This window comes from Sminthopsis crassicaudata, chromosome 1 (assembly GCF_048593235.1).
Source record: "Sminthopsis crassicaudata isolate SCR6 chromosome 1, ASM4859323v1, whole genome shotgun sequence".
NCBI lineage: Eukaryota > Metazoa > Chordata > Mammalia > Dasyuromorphia > Dasyuridae > Sminthopsis > Sminthopsis crassicaudata.
In genome coordinates this window covers 233,439,029-233,461,349 of record NC_133617.1, presented here as the reverse complement: position 1 = coordinate 233,461,349, position 22,321 = coordinate 233,439,029, and the positions used below count along the sequence as shown (strand labels likewise).

The following is a 22,321-nucleotide window of genomic DNA, read 5'->3' as shown; positions in this document are numbered from 1 at the left end:
TGGTCATTATGTTTGATTCTATAGTGGTTCAATAAGAATTTATTGAGTGTTTATAGTATTCCAAGCCAACCCCTATAGTAGGTAATGGGGATAAACATATAAAGAAGAAAATAACTTCTACTTTTAATGAGTTTATTGTCCTATAAATCTTTTAACCAGAATTCTGGATTCCATAATCTGGATCAAGGGTTCTTAACCTGGAGACTTGGAATTTCATTTTTTTAATCTTTTGATAACTGTTTCATTATAATTGGTTTCTATCATAATCCCATATTATTGTTATCTTATACATTTAAAAACATTATTCTGAGAAGAAATCCAGACTGCCAAGGGGCTCCATGACACAAAAGGATTCCACAAAGGGATCCAGCCCTGGATCTTTTGATAGAGCATCGATTCTAGTGGAGCAACAGGAGCCAGTATTAGTTATCCCTAGCTTTTCCTTTCTTTGTAGGTAATATGCTGCAACTTACTCATCAGTTATGTTTCTCTTTCTTACCAATTAGATGATTTTCATCTTTAATTCTTCTGATACTGCATCATATCCAGTACATTGCCTCCATAAAAAATGAAGATAATATATATATATATGTACATATACACACATATATAATATGTATCCCTATATATTCATTATCTCATTTTATTTTCACAACAATCCTGGGATGTAGGAGCTGTGATTATTTTCATTTTACAGATGAGGAAACTAAAGCAGAAGATTAAGTGCCCTGCCCAGGATCACACACCTAATAAGTATGTGAGGCTGAATTAGCACTCAGGTCTTTCTGACCCCAGATCTAGTGTTCTAGCTACTGTATCATGTACCTGCTTTAGATTGCTTGTTACAAAAATCTGTTATAAGTTTATTCAAATTTCAAATATCTAGCTAGTTCTATAACCTGTTCCTCTTTCTATGAATATCATATACTTATTACATATATAGATGGGTATATATAGATAAATAGATTACATATATATAATCATATAACAATCTATTACATTAAATAGATTTAAATCCATGCCTCCTAAAAATAATTTGAGCAAAATAGCCTTGTGGAACAAAATCAAAACCTGCTCATGTATCTTTTACTTATGCTAAAGAAAAATAGAAATACGATTATACTTTTCTACTTGATGCTAGGTTCTACACCATTTTCAGTCAGTAATTTTAGGCTCACACTAAAATGGTTTTTTTGTTTTTTTCATAGAGAATTTTACTTATCTATGTGAAAGATACTGCCTCTTTCATAGATATTGTGGTTGCTGAAAGGGTTAGAAAAAAGTGTTTGCATAAGTAACTGACAAAGTCAGTTTGATTTAAAAAAAAAAACACTTTCATAAAAGTGGTTGGGGAGAGAAGATCTGTTCTGAGGATCTGAAACTGTTCTGAGTCTGTTCTGAGACTCAAATACTACATTTTGGAAGGCAGAGCTCCAGCTGATTTAAAGATGGCTAAATGCATTGTGGTCCATCAGCTATGTGACTATTTTCAGCAGTTAGAAGGTTGTAATTGAGAAACTATAAAATAAATTACTTTGGGGGAAATATAGAATGATTCTATGGTTATAATAATATATATTATATTAAGTATTAAATATCAACATATATAATTATTAAATATTAATATGTATAATATAAGTATTATTATTATTATACTGGTGGAGTCACATCTGAGAGAAAAGTGGACTTCTTGAGTCTCGTATCCCAGGTTAGAACTAGCTCATTGCTCAGGAAGACGTCCTGCTCTCAGAAGCTAGCAAAGGAGACAGGAGAGTGCAGAAGGTGGAGATGAAAGAAATAGAATGCAGAAGCTGAGCTGAGCTAGCAGGCAGGCCCTACAACTGTCTTCCTGAGAACTCTACTCAGTGTAAGGGAGGTGTTGCTACTAGTTGATGGAAGAAAGACTGACCAAGCTAAGAGAACTAACTGAAGCCAGAGAAGGTGCTGGGAAATGATTGAAAGAGCCAGCCCCACTGCTATAGGTAGCTCTATCTGGGCCTGAGAGGAGAAAATCCTCCGGGGTTCTTGTCTTGTCTTTTCCTCCAAATGAAGATAGGGAGGAGGGGCAGATTTTGCAGCTGTTCTGACCAGTTCTGCTCTCGTTTGCTGAGAAGGCTTTTTCTCCACACCTTGGGACGGGCCGTGTGCTGTTTGCCACTGCTTCGGGCACAGCCTTGTAGAGGAGCTGTGAGCAGGAGGAGGCGAGCAGATAAGCAGAGAAGCTTTGCCCACAAGGTGACGGATGGCACAGGCTGTGCTCCAGAGATCAAGCATATCAAGGCCTACCATGCAGAATTACAACATGCCCTTGGCACACGAGCTTCCCTAATCATGTTCTCTGCTAGCCTTCTCTGGGGACTCTGTGTACACTGGAGATAGAGTGCGATCCAGGTTTATGAGCAGACTGCTTTATTTTGATTATCACTGGTTTTGCCTTCTAATTTAGTAAATGTTTCACAATTTCACAAAAGTCAGTGTTATAAATGTGACCAACTTTGTATAAATAGGATCAATAAATCAATGAAGACATACAGTGTCCTTTGTGGAGTAGGAGTGTGGTTCCCTTTTCCTGCCTCCCCCCGTGCAGGGTTACCCATAAAATATTGTCAGACTCGTCAAGGAGCATTGGGGTGCCCTTCTGGAAATCCCAGGCCTGTCAGGCGTGAATGCAGGCTGAGCAAGCCGGTGGAGGAAAAGTGGCCCTGCCACAGACCCTGTGGCCGGTGTGCATATGATGTCTTTCCCAAGTAAGCTCCTTGAGAGCGTGGAATGTTTTATTTGTCACTTAGTAGATGCTTGAATTGAATTCCATCTGGAATAATAAGCTCAGGGCTTTTCATCATCCTGATTGTTTACCACTGCTTGCTCTCTAATTTATCAAGGCTCTTGCTAAAAATGGGGCTCCTGAACACCTTACTTCAGATGGACTCTGAATGGGCTCCTTTCAAATCTTTACTGCCATAACTCTTTTAATAGAGCCTAAGAAAGATTACATTACTTTTTGGCTGCCCTATTGGTGCAGTAGGGTATTAATGGCCTAAAATCCAATCTGTCTTACAAAGTATTAAAAATACTTTCTTGTTACCATGTGATATCTTTAAACTATTTCTCTAATTGAGCCTGTGATTCTTCTCTTCTACTGTCAAATTTTTGGAAAGAATAATCTGTATTTCTTGTCTTACACTTCACTGTGGCTTCCATTCCTGCTATAATTGTGAAACAGCTCTCTTCTTCATTTACCTTCCCGTCACTAAATCCAATGCTCTTCATTCCATCCACATCTTTTTTGCCTTTTCTGGTATTTGTCAATGGGGCTCACCATCCTTAGTAATGTCTCTGTGGTCCCTGTGTTGTACTCTTAAAGCTTTCCTCCTTGTTCTCTGTCTTTCTTGCTAGATCTATAATTTTTAGTACTTTATCTTTTTCAAATTATCTTGTATTTGCTTGTATTATATATATAGTTAGTTTTTAGTATTTTATTTTTCTCATATATTGCATTTGCTTGTATTATATATGTTGTAGAATGTAATCTCTTGGATGTTAAGGACTGCTTAGTTTTTGTCTTTGTATTCCCAGTGAATAATACATAAGACACTTAATAAGTGGAAGGTAAAAAAAAAAAAAAACAAACCACTGAATTTAGAGCTAAAAGAGCTGACCCAGTTCTGCCATTTATTATGACCTTTGATACTTCACTTAGACTACTCCATTGATCTTAATTTCCTTATTTGTAATATTAAGGGGAGGGTTGAACTAGATAATTTGGAAGGTCCTTTCTGGTTCTCAATCTATGATCTTAAATTTATATCTTGTTTGTTACGTTAAATCTATCTTATTCTTAGTCTTTATGTGGATGTTTCCCAGGGTTTTGTGCTGCTTTTTTTCCCCTTTACAGTGTCTTTTCTGTGATTTCATTAAATTTTCTTAAACTTCATTTTTTCACTTTATGTAAGTGATTCCAAAATCTATATTTTTTCTCCCCAACTTCTCCCCAGATTTCCACTTCCCCATTTCTATTTGCCTTCTCTAACTCTGGTTCCAATTCAGTATTTTGAAAATGGAGCTCATCTGATGAAAATTGTCTCTCTCACATTAGCATCAATTCCCCAAGATTCTAGGTTTATAACAATTGGAGCCATCTTTAGATCTTCCCTCCTCATCCCCACACATCCAGTCAGTTGCCAGGTCTTATCAACTTCCACATTATTCTCATATCCAATTCCTTCTTTCTTTCTCTTTATCCAGAAATTTAAATTTCTCAATAACTTAAATGGTAATAGCTTAAATTTGTGCTAGCTCAGGGAGAATATAGCATTTTGAGGGAATAAAATATTCATATAGCTGGAATAAACTGATTCCTGTGCCACCTAATTTACTAAATTAGCTTTTCTACCATACTGAATATCAAATATCCTATTACTTTGCGTTATCATTCTCCAAGGGTCTTTTTGTCTATTAGTTTAGAGTTTTATTTTTGTACAAGATCTGTATAGCAGTAAGAGATATTAGAGGTTATCCATAAATAACTCAAAATTTTAAAGCTAAGCTTTTTTTTAAATAAATAGACTCACATGTTGGAAAAATGCTGAATAAGTTGTCCCCCCCTTTTTTTTTTAAACATAAATCCTGCTGACAAATTCAGTGGCCATTATGAATGAGCATAAAAGCAGATATTGTTCTGTTCGCATTTTTTCCCTGACTTCAAGCCAAAAATGTTCTAGCTGGTTTTTATCTTAATCATTTGGATTGTATTATACATAGACAGTCAAGTTGGTATCTGCCCTTCAGGGACTTTCCTCCCCTATTTAGGTTCTTATAAATGTGACAGTAGAATCATTGTGTGGTTGAATTTTAATTGGAGCCATCCCGGGGAGTTTCACCTCACCAAACTGCAGGGAAGTAGCTTGTGAAGCCTTGTCTACCTTTTAGTCAATAGAAGAGTGATAGTTTTCTTTAAAAAAAAAAAAAAAAAAGCACACTACTGGCACTAATAGGTATACTCTACAAAGTTAATTTTAGAGATTTAAGTGAAAGTCTTACAACAAGAGTTTTCTTTTGGGATTAGATGGTGAAACTGTTAGCCAAAGATATGTATACCCCATTCATGCACTGATTTTTTGCATATCTTGAGGAAGCTTTTCTGCTATGAACAGAGTCCTTATTAAATTCAGATTCAACATATGAAAAGATTACTTGATTTAGTGTATTATGTGTGAACATAATCAGCTTTACATGTTTTAACATTATAAGAATCTACTGTGATGTGAAGCAGAGAGGGTTCTAATATTTCTGTAGGGCAAAAGAAATTTTCAGTTGGTATAGGAGGATTACTTTAACAAAAGAATTGTCCCAGAATACCACTTTTCTTTCAGGACTCAGTGCCAGAAGGAATTAAAAAATTTACAAGAAATTCTTCTCTTTAAAACTACCTAATAATAAACTTTACAGGGCACCTATTTTGTATTCCTGGAATGCTTTTCATAAGGAAGTGTTTTATGCTTATTTTTATGTAGTTTCTGTGAAAGTATAGTTTGCTTTCTTATTCCTAGACTGAAACTGGTGTCATAGATGACTGAAAAGAAATTTAAAGGGACTATATGGTCAAGTAAACAAGCATCTATTAAGTGCCTACTATAGGCTAAAATTTACTGTGAATTTTAAACTATTTTCCTCACAGACAAAAACAAAAAATATAGGCCACTGGTGGAAATAATTAGTCTTGTTAAAAAACAACCACAATTATTTTTACCTTTGCAAAGTATACTCCATACATATGCAAATGAAAAATTACCATAATCAACAGCCAGCATGTTTAAACACAAAGAAATTGTTATTTCTATTTTGTAATATATGTATATTTTGTAAAAAATTATATTTATTATATTCTATGAAACTAATTTTTATTTATATTTTAGTTTATAGTGCAAATCTTTTTGTTTTCTTTATTTATGACTGCTTACAGACACCAAGGACTTATTGTTGTGCTAATACTGAAGATTTGGAGACCGTTATTCATCATGTACACAGCCTATATCCCGCAGCCCCATTTCTGGCAGCAGGGGTATCTATGGGAGGGTAAGATTAATTTTTTTTGTAAGCTCTTTATTTGAACTATAATATGAATTATGTCTCATGTTCAGAGTAATGTATATACAGAAACATTTTTCAAAATTTGATTTCCCTTAACTCCATTTGGTTAATTCATCCCTTCATTCATTCAGTTACATTCATTGTGCCTTCTGTGTGCACTGGGACCTGTGAAACCAATCCATTTACAATGGTCCCTGCACTAAAATGGACATATGGATTACACAGGCCCGACTTGCATCCCTGTTTCATTTCCCATGGGATTGACTTCTGTTACTCAGCTGCTACCCCTTTTTGGACTCAGCATCTAACCCAGTACTCCTCCCGTGATAAACATTTCTGAAATCAAAAGGAAACTCTTGGGTTTAAGGTTTGTTGTGGAGCTAAATGCCACAAGTCCACAATGGAAGTGAGAAAAGAATAGAGCTTCTCTAGTTCTCTCACGACTTCTTCAGATGCCCTCCTCCTAAATTGGACTTTTCCATTACATTGGTTGGTATTCTTGTGTTGTGCTGTGCTTTCATGCTCTCATTTCTACCCTCCAAATTTTGGGCATTTTCACTCTTTTATTTTTAAATGCTGTCATGCATGGAGTTTCAAGTTATGTTTGGATTTAGGAGCATTTATGTTTATATTGTTAAAATATTACTAATATCTCTGTTTTCATTATCCCAGGGAGAGTTAAGGAAAACTAAAAAAAGTGCTCTTGTTTCATGTGTTTACATCTTCATAATATTGATATCACCATTTAATCAATTTTTAATTTTTTAGAGAAGAGCTTAGGAAAACTAAAATTGCTTCCCAGTATTGATTATGGTTCAGGATCAAAGGTCATAACCTAGTTTCATGAACTTCTGAAATTGAACACACATTTTTCTTAATTTAACAATTCCATCTATATCTTTGTTTCGATTTTTAAAACACCAAGTGCTGTATTTATCAACTAATGCATAATCTTTATAAATTACAGATTCACTCAACTATATAGTAGATAAGTTCTTTAACTAGCATATAATAAATATAATGTTCAGAATTCAATTCAACATTAGCTTATTTTAAAGAATAAAAAATTTCCTTCCTCAGTAAAGGAAAAAAGGGGAGGGGGAAATCTTACATTAACATGGAAAGTCTGTCTTGACCTACAAAAAGAAGAGGCTGAATCAGATGAAAAGTTGGACAAAGTCTCTAAATTGTGCTTAATCAACAGTGTTTAACTTGGGCTTTTTTCCCTTTTACTCCAAAATGTGAACTTTAAAGGAAAGGATGCCGGCTGAAAGTTGTTTCTTTAATCATATAAGTGTCTAACTTATTATTGTAGGACAGATCCTTACATAAACAGGCCTAGATTCTCTATTCATATGCTTCAGAGAAATGCCTATTCATGTCACAATGAATCTGCAGTGCCTGAAGGCAGGACTTGACCATTAGCCTTTGCAGCTGGTTGAATATTAATGTCTTGTAATGGGTCTGAAGAAAATGCTCTTTCTTGTTGCCTAGCATTGTGACACATTCCCATGTGGGCTCACCAAACAGGGATACACTTTTTCATCTGAATGCTTCAGCCAAAAGCGCCACTCTTTGAGCATCTCCAGGCCCAATACAAACACTAGTTGTTGCTCCCAGCTTGGGCTGTTACCTAAGCCTGCTATTGCCAATACCTTGTGTGAACCATAGAACCTGTGGGATCCATGTAGGAGCTGAGAAAACCGATCATGTGCTTTTGCACTGGATTAGTCAGCAAGCATTTACCTGCGTCCTTGCCCTGAGCAGAGCTCTGCCAGTGTGGGGTGACACATGGGATTGTGACACACTCAGGGATTTGGTCTGTTAAAGAAAGGGGTTAGACTAGGTGAACTTGAGTTCTCTTTCAGCTTTGAATCTACAATCCTGTATAAAGGGGATAGACTGAACCATTTCAGCAAAGGTTAGCTGAGTTTCTGAATGAGTTCTTCCCCAGAAAGCAGTGTTATCAAAATCCACCCTGTGAAGAATTGATGAAACACCAACTTGTTACCTCCATTTATATCAAGGAAGCAACAAATTATGTAAAACTGGTCTTTCTTGATTTTATGTGTGTGTGTGTGTGTGTGTGTGTGTGTGTAATATATATTATATATAATAAAAATGTAATTTATATGTAAAACAATATATAATAAATATATACAATGTACATTTTATATATTATATTTTTATATAACAAATATGTATTAAATTTGCATAATATGTAATAAATATAGAATTTATATATAAATAAAAATAATATTTTATAAGCATATATAATCAAGAAATATCATACATAATTTGTTGCTTTCTTGACTATAGTATTGAATCACACATCATTCTGGACTTCAGTTTTGAGATCCATTTTTTTCAGTATCTTATGAACAAAACTTGAACTTCACCTAACTTAGAACTACCAGACAGATTGTCTAGGACCAACCCCAATGAAGAACCTTGCAACAGCCCTAATAATGAATAATACTATGTACAAGCATTTTTTTTCCGAAGCGGTAATGATTTCATTTTGGGGAATTTCTGGAATAGAACAACACTTAGTTTTTTTGTTTTGTTTTTTTTTTTTTATTGTTGTTGTTGTTTTGTGAGGCAGTTGAGGTTAAGTGACTTGCCCAGGATCCACTGCTAGAGAGTGTTAAGTGTCTGAGGCCAGACTTGGAACTCAGTTCCTCCTGACTTCAGGGCTGGTGCTCTATTTATTGCACCAACTACCTGCCCCCCAATACTTACTATTAAGAATCATTATCAAAGTATTACTTTTTAAATTACAGCTTTTTATTTTCAAAACATATGCAATGAGTAATTTTTCAACATTGATCCTTGAAAAATTTTGTGTTCTAAATTTTTCCCTCCCTTCCCCCCACCACTCTCCTAGATGGCAAGTTATCCAAAATATGTTAAACAAAAACATTACTTTTTTGAGAGTCATTGAAAATTTCCACTGATGCTAAATGAAATGAGCAGAACCAGGAGATCACTGTACAAGGCAAAAGAAGACTATAAAAAGATCAATTCTGATGGACATGGCTCTTTTCAACAATGAGATGATTCAGACCGGTTCCAATGATCTTGTGATGAAGAGAGCCATCTACACCCAGAGAGAGAACTATGAAAAATTAGTGTAGTTCACAACATAGTATTTTCATTCTTTTTGGATATTATTTGCTTGCATTTTATTTCATTTCTCATTTTTTTCCTTTTTGATTTGATTTTTCTTATGCAGCATGATCATTGTATGCCCATATTAGATTTAACATATAGTTTTCCATTTTTATGGATTATTTGACATTTAGGGGACGGGAGGGGAGAAGGGTGGAAAAAATCGGAACACAAGGTTTTGCAAGGGTTAATATTGAAAAATTATCCATGCATATGTTTTGAAAATTAAAAAGTTCCAATTTTAAAAATTAAATACTCAGATTAAAGCTGGAAAAAAAAAAAAAAGAAAATGTCTTGTATTTATCCTATGATTAAGTCATTTGTGTTGAAAGAATGGTGGGAAGATAAAATATCTACTCGCTATCCATTTCTTCTGATTCAGGATCTGGGCTATTCAGGAAACGAAGTAATGAAAAGTAAAATATAATGTAAAACAAGATTTAGAATTCAATATTTTCTGCCCTTTTGCTGAAGATTATATACCAGTTTGTTTGTTTGTTTTTTGGCATAACACATCAATGTGATTAAACTATATGTTGCGTTTTGGGAATTGAATGTCTGAGAGTGATGAGGAATTGATGTAAATGCATAGTGTTGGTGTTTCCCAAGAAAGGCATTGTCTACTCTGGGCATTTCGTTCTTGTATCCCCATGTGTGTCACAAGCCCTTTTCCTAGATAAGTCAATCTTAGTGGCAGCCGTTATTCCCTACTCCCTCTGTCATACCAGCCACTCTCCCCAAGAAAATTAGGAATTATTTTAATGCTCCATCTTGCTATTAGGCCCAGTTCCTCTGGGACTGTGCCTCTTAATAAATCTTGGTCTCTATAGTAGCAGGTGTAATCCCCATTCTTTACCCAACCAATTCCTCCAGAGATTTCATTCAGCATAGGTCATGGTTAGGAGGGAGCCTGACCTTTCATCTCGGTTCTACTGGCCATTCCATCTTTTCTGCTCTGGCTAAGAGAAATGTACCTATTTTTTGACTCTTCATGGAAGGATGCCCAACAACGTGGAGTGTGATGCATTGTTTTCCCTCTCTGATTTTGCACAGTGAAAATGAGACTCAAATACTATCTACATTCCCCTCTTATACTCTGAAACCACAAAATCAGCATCAGTGCAATAGAGCTTATGCTTGAAATACAATCTTAGTGCTCTCTCGCTCTCTCTCTCTCTCTCTCTCTCTCTCTCTCTCTCTCTCTCTCTCTCTCTCTCTTTCTTTGTTTCTCTCTCTTGCTCTCACTATCTCTGTCCCTCCCTCCTTCTCTCTCTCTCTCTCTCTCTCTCTCTCTCTCTCTCTCTCTCTCTCTCTCTCTCTCTCGGTACACACACACACACACACACACACACACACACACACACACACACACACACACACATCTCCCCTATTAATTGCTGGATGTAATAAAGAATCTTATACCCATATAAATATTTACATTAACAGGACAGATTCTTTATTCATCTATTCCAGAAGAAGTATGTATGCAGGGGAAACAACACTGAAAGAAATCAAAATTCTAATCAATTCAGTAATTTGTGGGAACCAATTGTGAAGCATGTCTCCCTCTTCTTAAAAGAGAAGCAATTAACCAGGAGTATAAACCAAGTCTTAGGTGTTTAGATGTGGCAGTATGTTGATTTTTTTTCCTTTAAACTATTTCTTTGTTATTAGGGGGAAGGAAAAGGAATAAGCATTTACGTAGCACCTACTACATACCAGACACTGTGCTAAGTGCTTTATAATATCCATCTCATTTCTCACAAAGGAGGGGAGGAACTCACTGAGAAGTGACAATAATAGACTTTAAAATTAAAAAAAAAAATTTAAAGAGAAAAGAAATGCTCCAGAGAAATAAAATGTGTTTCTCGTACTGCATCTGTAGTACTTTTAGTCAGTGAATTTATAGATGAATTCCATAATTGGATTATAAATGTAGGTAGCCTTTTTCTCAGCACCTATTTTTCTAAATCAAATCCTTGCTTCAAATTTTGCAGGATAAGCATATACATTTAAATGAATCATCCAGCTTTGTCATCATCACCCTAATTTCCCCAGATCAATGTCTTTGATAAATAATTAATATCAAATAACAAATAATAATAGCAAGTAATAAATAATATCAAAAATATATTTATTGAGTATAATATTGGTATACTCAGTATTGAACAGATCAATCTGACAGTACATGTAAGGTATAGGTAAGTTTACAAAGATACACCACTCAGCACATTATGTGACACTGCCTCCCTAATGCAATTATTGTATTATGCCATTTGCTCTGATCAAGATTGTGATTATATGGATGTAAGGAAATATAATATTTTCTAAGTGGTGATTCTGCTTTTCCAAGATGGAAAATTTCAAAATTTACTTTTAGATTTCTCAACTCCTTTAGATTTTCCTAGAACGGCTGTAACATCTTCAGTGATGTAGAGTCAAAAAATTGTTCTTTGTGCTAAAATTTAATTTCATTTAAGTGAGTTATTTATAATATGTGTGCCATTTGTTCTTTGATTTTAGTATGCTTCTTTTAAATTATCTGGGTAAAATTGGCACCAAAACTCCTTTGATGGCAGCTGCGACGTTTTCTGTTGGCTGGAATACTTTTGCTTGTGCAGAGTCATTGGAGAAACCACTTAACTGGCTGCTTTTTAACTACTATTTGACCACCTGTCTCCAGTCTTCTGTTAACAAGTGAGTCATCTCTTCACACTTTTTTAAAAAGGAAAAAAAAACATTCTGTTATGATGTTGTAAGAGTCTTGTTCTAATTTTCAGGATAAGTGTCTTAAAGTCACTTCCTGCTACTAAGTTAGGTGTTAGGTATTTATATAGGTTTGATAATTTTCTTCCTTGAGCACTTAAATAGCAACTTGGACTCTGGAATATGGAAGCCACTCAAACATAGTAAACTTTGAGACATTTACTGGTAAAAAAAAATTTTTTTTGTCATTTTTTAATAGTACTCAAAACCTGTTTTTTTTTTTTTCATCTTATGCTTTTTTCTTCCAAAATACATACATATATACATATATGTTTCCTACTAAGTTTAATTTTGATTTATATTTTAAGCCAAATGAGCACAATCTGTTTTCTAAAGGATCATAAAAATTTTGTTCTTTAAATCACACAATGTTAGAACTAGAAGAATCTTAGAAATCATTATGTCCAAATTTTTTTATTTTGCAGATAGAGAAAACAAGACTCAGAGACTTTTAGCTTCAACACAAAATAAAGCCAATTATCATTATTAAGTGAAGTATTCATTGAAAACTATAATCACCTAAAAATTTGAGCATTGTTATTAGAATAAGCTTCTTATATTACTGAATCTTTGAAAAGCTGGATAAAAGCTTTTGTTTTGTTTTGTTTTGTTGTAGTTAGTACTAATGATTAGTTAGATAACTCACATATAACACATCTAGCCAGAAGTGATTTGAAAGTTTATTGGTTAGGAAGATGAATGTATTTATTTTAAAATGTATTTATTCTCCAGTGAGGCTATCATCATATTCATGTGAATCTGGTCTTTTAACAGTCTGGGTAGTATTATTCCTGGCTTCTATTCTTTTCTTTTCTATCAATTAATACATGTAGATTGGTAACATTCTACAGTCTGCTTAAGCCCATTATATATTCTTAGCTCTTTAAATTATTTCAGTTTTTCAGATTCATAATATAAATGTTCTTAGCTCATAATTATATCATTAAGTGAGATGTATGCAAAAAGTTGAATTCTGTTTTCATCTTTGGTAATTCTTTGTTATATTCTGTAGGTTTAAAATGTTAACATTTTCTTGCTCAGCCAGTTTATATAGTGTTCTAGTTGAGAAAGAAGGTGGGAATGGTCTTTATTTTTTCTTTTGCCATTATTTGTTTCTAGGCATCGACATATGTTTGTGAAACAAATTGACATGGATCATGTCATGAAGGTATGAAAAATCTTATGTCAATTTTATTTATTGTTTTGATTTTAAAAATTAGGTGTCATTTATTTGATTTCTGTTTCTTCAGGCAAAATCCATCAGAGAGTTTGATAAACGATTCACTTCAGTTATGTTTGGATACCGTTCCATTGATGATTATTACACTGATGCCAGTCCAAATCGTAGATTGAAGTCAGTAGGAATTCCTGTGCTTTGCCTAAATTCTGTGGATGATGTATTCTCTCCCCGTCATGGTGAGTTTAATTTCTTTTAAAATATATCTAGACAAAAATGAACTATCTTCAAAATATTCTTAGTTTAAAAAAATAAGTAGGAACATTGTGATAAATAGGAACAGATAGACCCAATAAAGCATATCAGTGTTGGTTATTAAATTTTTCTTTTAGTTATCATCATTTTGTTAAGCCTCTCTTGTGTTCAGCATTAAGTGGTCAAAGGAAAGATAGGGTCTTTGATGTTTTTTTGTCTATTTGCATTTTTATTGCATTTCTTCCTTGAAAAAAAATCACCACTGTTCTTTGAGCTGACTGTATTGTACTTGTACAGTACATTGGCACTTTCGTAAGGTTTTTTACCTTAAGGAAGGAATCCCAAGAAGGATAACATTAAATACCTTTTAAATGTTAGAAGGTCATACACTTAAACTATAAAAATAAGATTAGAAGGAAACATTCCAGTTGGTTTTTTTCCATGAGAACAGCATAAGAAGTAATTCTGCCAAAGGTTTTTTTTTTTTTTAAATATATAACATTATTAAGGTAAACAATTTTGAAAGGATTAGAAACTAATCAGTATAATGACTGACTACAATTCTAGAGTAACGATATAGCATGCTACTTATGTACTGAGTCAAGATAAAAGATTCAGAGAGGAGAATGAGATATTTATGTGTGAACATGAATGACACACACACATATGTAATATGCATGTGTACATAGTACGTGGCCAATGTGAATTTTTTTTTTTACTTGACTACATGTTAGTTTTGTATTTCTTTCCCAATTTGGGGAGAAGGAAAGGGGCAGGAAGATAAGGCAATTTTTGCCAACTGAAAAAAAAAGTTAATTTTTTAAAAAGGAAAAGTTAATATAGTGCTTATCTTTCTTAAAGTCCCCTTACCCCTTGTCCAGGTATGTTTTTTTCATATAATTATTTGGAATTACCCTATTGATTCCAAGAAATTTTAGTTTTTTCAATAGGAAAATTTGTCTTACTACTAATTGTGGATATACATATATATATATATATATATGTATAGGAGAGAGAGAGAAAGAAGCATTTAATTAGTTTGAACTTTAAATGAAGTCAGATTTTTTAAAAAATAGTAAGATTTTATATATAAATATATGTGTGTGTGATTAAATTTTACAGCAACTATTTAGCCTCAGAAATATAATCTTTGCTGGGCTAATTTTTATATATATATACATGTATATATATATGTATGTATGTATGTATATCCTTAACTATATGATTTATGCTAAGAATAATTGACTTTAAATTAGTATAAGCCAGCAGTCGAGTTAATAATAGGTTACATTTATATAAAATTTGAAGGGTTTGAAAGCCTTTTGCTCACAACTACACTAAGAAGCCTAGAACAAATTAAACTTAATTACGGCCATTTTATACCTGAGGCAACCATAATGTTGTCATAGTGTCAAGAATAATAGAATAGGTTAAAAAAATCTATTTAGATTTTATACCTGAGGCAACCATAATGTTGTCATAGTGTCAAGAATAATAGAATAGGTTAAAAAAAATCTATTTAGAATTTAACTTCCTAAGTTCAAATCTGAGCTGGGTTAACTTACTAACTTGGTGAGGAGAGCAGGGGGTTCACTCTGCTAGAGTTTTGCCCTCAATTGTAAAATGTGACATAATTTCTACATTTGCTTCTAAGTCCTGTTAGGTCCTAAGGGATGTAAATGACTAGTTTGTGGTTATATAACCAGCCAGTGCCAGGGATACCTCCGTATTTAGTGCTCTTGGTACAGTGTCCACATAATACATTAACGCTCTCCAAAAGAAAGAGTTGACAATCATGATTAGTCCGTGATTGCTCATTTTGTCCCTGAGAGTTCCTAAATCTTTTAAAGTTTATCTTTACAATATTGTAATGTATCAATTGTTTCATTCTGTATTAGTCATACCCGTTTCCCCAGGTTTCTCTGAAACCATTCTCTTCATCATTTTTTATAGCACAGCAGTTTTCTATCACTTTAGTATACCATAACTTATTCAGCCATTCAGTTGATGGGATTTTAATTTTTGCTATCCTAAAAAGCTATAAATATTTGTGAACACCCTTAGAATTTATATTGCCTAGAACTAATCTTTCCCTTAATCTACCCTCCCTTTAATTTCCCCTTCTCTCTTCACTCCTTTTCCTTTTTCACTTTTGAAATATATTACCACATTCAATTCTGTATTCTTCCCTCCTTTGACCAGGTCAGATGAGAATGATATTCAAGAGTCACCCATTCCTTTCTTCCTTGTTTGTATAGACTTAGGTTTGTGCATCCCATTTATGTGAGAATTTCCCCTAACTTTCCTTTCCCTTCCAAACTCCCAGTATATTCCTCTTCCCCTCCCTTTCTATTATGTTTTTTTAAAATCATCATGGTCTTCTAATTCATTTACCTCTGTGACTCTTGACAATGATAGTGTGTATAAGGGACACAGTTATCATCTACCCTTATTGGAATATAAAGCAGATTATCTTTCTTTAGTCTCTTATAAATAATTGCTTTTTTATTTTTAATTCTAATTAAAATTTCTATTTTTTAGAATTTCTTTTTTAATTTCTATGTTAACACTTCAGAGCTTCTAAATAGCTCTGGATTTTTCATTAGAAATGCCAGATCATAGCAGTGTCACTACTGGATCTGTATTCCAAAAAGAGGAAAAGATCCATATGTGCAAAAATGTGGCAACTGGTTTTGTGGTAGCAAGGTATTAAAGTTGATTAGAATTTGGCTGAATAAGTTTTGGTTTTTGAATGTAATGAAATATTATTGTTCTATAAGAAATGATGAATAGGCTGGTTTCAGAAAAGCCTGGAAAGACATTGAGAAATTTACATGCTGAATAAAATGAGCAGAATCAAGGGAACCTTGTGTACAGTAACAAAAAAAAATTGTGATGATGAACTATGACAGACTTAGCTCTTCTCAGTAATACAGTGATCCAAGACAATTCTAATAGATTTGGGATTGAAAATGCCATATGCATCCAGAGATAGAAGCATGGACTGAATATAGATTGAAGCATACCATTTTCATCTTTTTGTTTGTTTGTTTTTCTTTGTCATTTTTCCCTTTTGTTCTGATTTTTCTTTCACAATATGACTAATATGGAAATGTTTAAGATGATTATACATTATACCCTAAAAAGAAAAGAAATGCCAAATCAGCTCCAGTCAGTCAACTAGATGCTTCTGCTGGTTAGTTTGGAATTCCTATTCTCATTATTTTACAGGCTTCAAATTGGACTAGAAACTAGAAATAAGATCCTTCTATGTTCCTGAGGTTCAAGCCATACAATTAATGCTTGCTTTTGGGCTCACTCGGTCTTTGTTCCATAGGTTAGGGCCCATGGGAATAGGGTTACTCTATTCTACCCCTACACAAAGGTCCTTTCCTTATTTGACAAAGCTGCCAGTTGGTACCTGTTCCTGCATCTCACATGAGTCACCCTGGTATAGATCTGGGGACTGGATGCTCCCTATCACTCCTACCTTGTAAATAGATCTCTGTGTCTCTCTCTCTGCTGACCTCGGCTGCAAAAGTGACTCACTTGTGATTTTTTTTCTTGAGATCCCAATCAAGATTTGGTCTGGTACATTTTCTAAATCTGTTTGTGGGAGTTTTTTGTTTTGTTTTATTCAGGAAGAAAGCTTGCTCTACTTATTTCAGCTACTCTACCATCTTGCCTTTGTTTCTCTATTTCTAACAAATTTTATTCTATTAGATTGGTTCAACATTCCATCCTGTAAGATATTTTTTTAATCCATCTTGTTAACTTTTTCTTCTAGCTTTAGATCACCTGTAAATTCAATAGTTAACTCATATATACCTTAGTCCAAATGATGTATAAAAATGTTAAACAGGGGCAACTAGATGGCACAGTGAGTACAGCACCAGCCCTGAAGTTAGGAGGAACTGAGTTCAAATCTGGCCTCAGACACTTAACATTTTCTAGCTATGCGACCCTGAGTAAGTTACTTAACAACCCAATTGCCTCAGCAAAAAAAAAAAAAAAAAAAAAAAAAAAAAAAATGTTAAACAACACAGGACCAAATTAACTCCTTAGACATTCCTTAAGCTGACATCAAACCAATGATGAGCACTCTTTGGGTCTGTCCATTAAACTAGTTCCAAATCATATCTCTAATCTTTTATGAAGAAAAATAGAACAAGACTTTGATAAATGTTTTGCTGGGATCTAGGTAAACTCTATCCTGATCTCCAGGTCTAGTGATAGTCAGAAAAGAAAAGAAGTTGTAAAATTTTGCCAGGAAACAATAAAGCTGATTGAACACCCATTCCTTTTTTAAAAAATTGGGAGATTGCCATACTCTTCCTTTTTTTCATCTATGTCCCATTCTTCCACTTTATCCAGGTCAGGATTCCCCTTTACCACCACCTTGTTCTTTTTTGTTTTCACATTGAAATCCTTTTTAAAAAATTTGTTTGAAGAACACTTCATTCTCCTATCTGATAAGCTGGAGAAATAAGAGGCATTTCTTGAGTACTTTTTCCCTCTCTTCTAGATGGCAGACCATTCCTCAGTTTTAGGATAGATAGCAGTCTCAATCAAGGCAGAAATACTTAGCTTTCATATTATATGTAGGTCACTGCAAAATTCACTGTTTTCTGTAACTCCTGCAGGTGAGGCTCTGAGCCCTTTTTATTTCTGGCTGGTAGCTAAGTCTCTTAAAAAATTGCTATGTCAAATTGTTTTGAGGTCACCCTCTCCTCACTTGTTTAGCACCTCGACAACTCTATCCAACTCTTTTTCAGTTTGAGCTCTAATTAGAGGCAATATAATTTGGGAATCAGGAGCTCTGGGTTTGGAACCCATTTCAGGCCATTATTGGCTGTGATCATTGGCAAGTCACTGAACTCCCTAAATTTCTTCATGCTGTATGCAGATAATAATACTTATACTGTCTACTTCTTAAAATTGTAGCAAGGAAAGTATTTTATGAATTTTAAAGCATTGTATTAAGTATGTGTTATTTGTTTTAATAGTTTATTTTAATGGTAATATATAATTGTATTGAATAAAAATGATAAAGGTACAAATTTTTCAAGGTATATGTGACCAATTGGGAAAAGTTGGTAATTTTTTTTTCCCCTTCCTCTTTCTTTTTTAGCTATTCCAATAGAAACAGCTAAACAAAATCCAAATGTTGCTCTGGTCCTTACATCGTATGGAGGCCATATTGGCTTTCTGGAGGGAATATGGCCAAGACAATCCACTTACATGGATCGAGTCTTCAAGCAGTTTGTACAAGCCATAGTTGAGCATGGACATGAACTCTCTAGCATGTAGTTCTTCAGGTGTATCTTGTCTGGACCACCATTTTAGCACAGTGGCAAGTTCTGACAAAGGCAGCTCAGCTTAGTGCACAAATTTTAACTAAATGTATATAAAGCAAATATGCCAGCAAGAGGATGAAGAGGTCCAGAATTATGTGCAAAAACTACTTTTTGAGGAAAAAACTACTTTGTAGCAGGAAATGAAGTATAGTATATTAGATTCATTTATGTAGATCTTATTTTTAATATGCCTTACCAAGAATGACCTTAAATAAAGTAGCACTCTACATTCATTAAATTGCACTTAACCAAAACCATTGTGTAAACAGATTTTAATTCCTCAGGGTTTTAATTTAGGTTAGTATTTTTTTTAGGTTACCCAATTTAAATGACTTGTTTCATAACATTTTAATAACTACTAAGATATTTTCAATGCTATTTGAAGTATGTTACATGTTGGCACATTCCTAAGGGTACTTATGTCTAATAATAAATGTGAAAATGAATTAAGAAGAAATGAAATGCAGTACATTGAATCTTTTGTGTCCTAGCTTTAAACAAAATTGCAACAGTATTAGACTGATTCTATACTTGTTATTTTACCCTATGAGAGTTATTAAATTAGGGCTGGTTTCAGTTTTATAATGATTATTATTTTTATTTACATGATTATTTTTAAATAGTGTATGTACAAATATCTATTAAAATAAATTCTTCCATTTTAAACCATTACTATGTGAGTTTCCTAATTATCCGACAAGAACAAAAGAAAAATAAAGTATTTCAGTGAGAACTGTGATGTATAAAGACTTAATTTTGGGGCAAATTGATATAAAAGTCCAAAATATTCTTTTTGTAGTTTTCTTATTCCCAAAACAATCTGCCCCTCATTTAAATATTTCTTCTTCTTGCCTCTTTTTTCACCCATTTGCAAAGGTATTTTATACATTTATCTTTATCACTAATTTCCCCCTTTAGAACTTTCCCACCCTCTACCTTCCTTATTATTATAGAGGGCAACACCATCTTCAGTCTCTTAAGCTTGCATCATAAGAGTCATTCTGCCTCCTCACTGTCTCTTAGCACTTCCCTAACAAATCCTGGTCTTCCAGTTATACCTCAAGAAATCACAAGTGAAAACTATATGAGAAATAAAGAGTTAATTGTGCCAGTTTTTCATGAAAAAAATAATAGAAAAAATTTTAATTCCCAAACCCCAAGGTTCCTTGAACCAAAATTTATATTTCTTAGGACAGACCACCCATATATAAGGGTATAATTCCCCACATGGACAGAGGGAAAAGAGGAAGAGGAGGAGAAAATGAAGAAGGGAGAGGAGGAAGAAGAAAAAGGACAAAAATCAACAGTCTGTGTTGTCAAAGCCTGTCAGTTTTGCTCTTCTGACATCACCACTGGTATGGATTCTCATCATCTTGTGCTTTGGACTATTGCCATAAACTCCAGTGACTGTTATCTCCAGCTTCAAGTTCAAAACTCTGTTTGGTATTCATAACCTAGCTAGGTTGTCATGAGAAGGTCAGAAGATGGATTTAGAGTGATTAAAACAATTTTAAAAAAAATTTTTAAATTAAAAAAAATCAACACATTAATCATATTTGAAAATGCATACCTAATTCTTGCACTTTGTAGTCTATTACTTTTTTGATATTTCTTCCTTCTTTCTTCTCCTCCTCCTCCCCCTTCTCCATTTTCTCCTCCTCCTCTGCTTCTTCTTCTGTCTGTGTGGGGAGTCATACCCTTACATGTGGGTGCTTTGTCCAGAGGAATATAAACTTTGATCTGTGGTACCTTGGGGTTTGGGGATTAAATTTTTTTCGATTTTTTTTTCATAAAAAAACTGGGACAATTCTGTAAGAAATGACCAACAGGATGATTTCAGAAAGGCCTGGAGAGACTTTCATGAACTGATGCTAAGTGAAATGAGCAGGACCAGGAGATCATTATACACTTCAACAACAATACTATATGATGACCAATTCTGATGGACGTGACCCTCTTCAACAATGAGATGAACCAAATCAGTTCCAATAGAGCAGTAATGAACTGAACCAGCTACACCCAGTGAAAGAATTCTGGGAGATGACTATGAACCACTACATAGAATTCCCAATCCCTCTATTTTTGTCCGCCTGCATTTTTTATTTCCTTTACAGGTTAATTGTACACTATTTCAAAGTCTGAATCTTTTTGTACAGCAAAATAACTGTAAGGACAAGTATACATATATTGTATTTAACATATACATTAACAAATTTAGCATTTATTGGTCTACCTGCCATCTGGGGGAGAGGGTGGGGGGGAACGAGGGGAAAAGTTGGAACAAAAGGTTTTGCAACTGTCAATGCTGAAAAATTACCCATGCATAATAAATCTTGTAAATAAAAAGCTATAATAAAAAAAATTAATTCATCTGGGGCAAAGTTATTCCAACTATTCAAAAAAAAAAAAAAAACCTGGGACAATTAACACGTAGTTTTCATTTATTATTTCTTGATATAATTCTGGAAAAAACAGACTTTGTTATAAAATCCATTGTGATTCAAAAGAAACTACTTGTCTATAACAGGTACCAGCCCAAACCTCACTTATTATTTGGGGTTTGATGGCTCAGTGAGCATAAATAACACTTGTTACTGTTCTGACCAGAAATTCTGAGGATTTTCCCCTCCTAGCTTGATTCTTTTATGAAGGCAAACTAGGCCAAATCTTATCTAGCCTTTAATTACTGAATGGGCATTGCCTCAGACAAACAAACTGGAAAAAGACCTCAGCTTAAAAAGGGTCCTCCTTGACCTTTGTCTTCCCACTGACTGTGTTGACTGGAAAATATGAGATTAATCACTTTGCACAGCTCTGGCTCAATTGCAAGTCAAGACATCGCTTTCCTGATATCACTGGTCCTATTCAAAAATGAAGGATGAACAATAATGAGAGATCTCTGATAGGCTAAGAGGGCTCCTCTATTCTAACTTTTAGCAGCTTCTACGGGATGGTTGTAGGGTAGCATTAACACCTGTCATCTAAAAACTGAAAGGAGGGACCATCACATATTCCATGTCTGAGTAGTTTCTTGAAGGGCATATTTGGAAAAATGTTGAAACCAGGTTGCAAAAGACTAAAATTTAAATAGAGGGTAATAAAGAAGTCACTGGAACTTATTAAGTAGAGGAGTGGTAGGAGCAGCTTCTACTTAAGGAAAATCACTTTGGCAGGAGGGTGAATTGAGGAAGTGCTGGAGGCAGGAAGACTAATTAGGAGGTTATTGTGAAAAACTAAATGAGAAGTAATGAAGTCATGAACTAAGGTGGTAATAATATAAACAAAGGGATCTGTTGTTAGAGAACAGAGATAGAAATGGCAAAATTTGGTAATGAAGAGTCAAGAACATTGTGGAGGTTACAAACTTGGAGAACTAAAAAAAATTGTGCCTTTGACAGAAATTTGATAGGAAATTTTTGAAAATGGGAAGGTTTAGGAATAAAAATAATGGGTGCTGTTTTGAAAATGTTGAGTTTGAGCTATCTAATGCAAGTTGCAAATTTGG

The 22,321-nt window shown here is 34.0% G+C and overlaps 1 protein-coding gene across 1 annotated transcript in view; it reads left to right on the top strand.

The window, feature by feature from the left end:
* ABHD3 (abhydrolase domain containing 3, phospholipase) overlaps positions 1-19,485 on the top strand; it is a 37,798-nt gene extending 18,313 nt beyond the window's left edge. Inside the window, exons 5-9 of the mRNA XM_074276427.1 lie at positions 5,963-6,075; positions 11,785-11,958; positions 13,147-13,195; positions 13,278-13,443; positions 18,591-19,485. Coding sequence (XP_074132528.1) covers positions 5,963-6,075; positions 11,785-11,958; positions 13,147-13,195; positions 13,278-13,443; positions 18,591-18,769 — 681 coding nt within the window. The 3' untranslated portion in view covers positions 18,770-19,485. The remainder of the gene's footprint in view (positions 1-5,962; positions 6,076-11,784; positions 11,959-13,146; positions 13,196-13,277; positions 13,444-18,590) is intronic.
* The last annotated feature ends 2,836 nt before the right edge of the window (positions 19,486-22,321 follow it).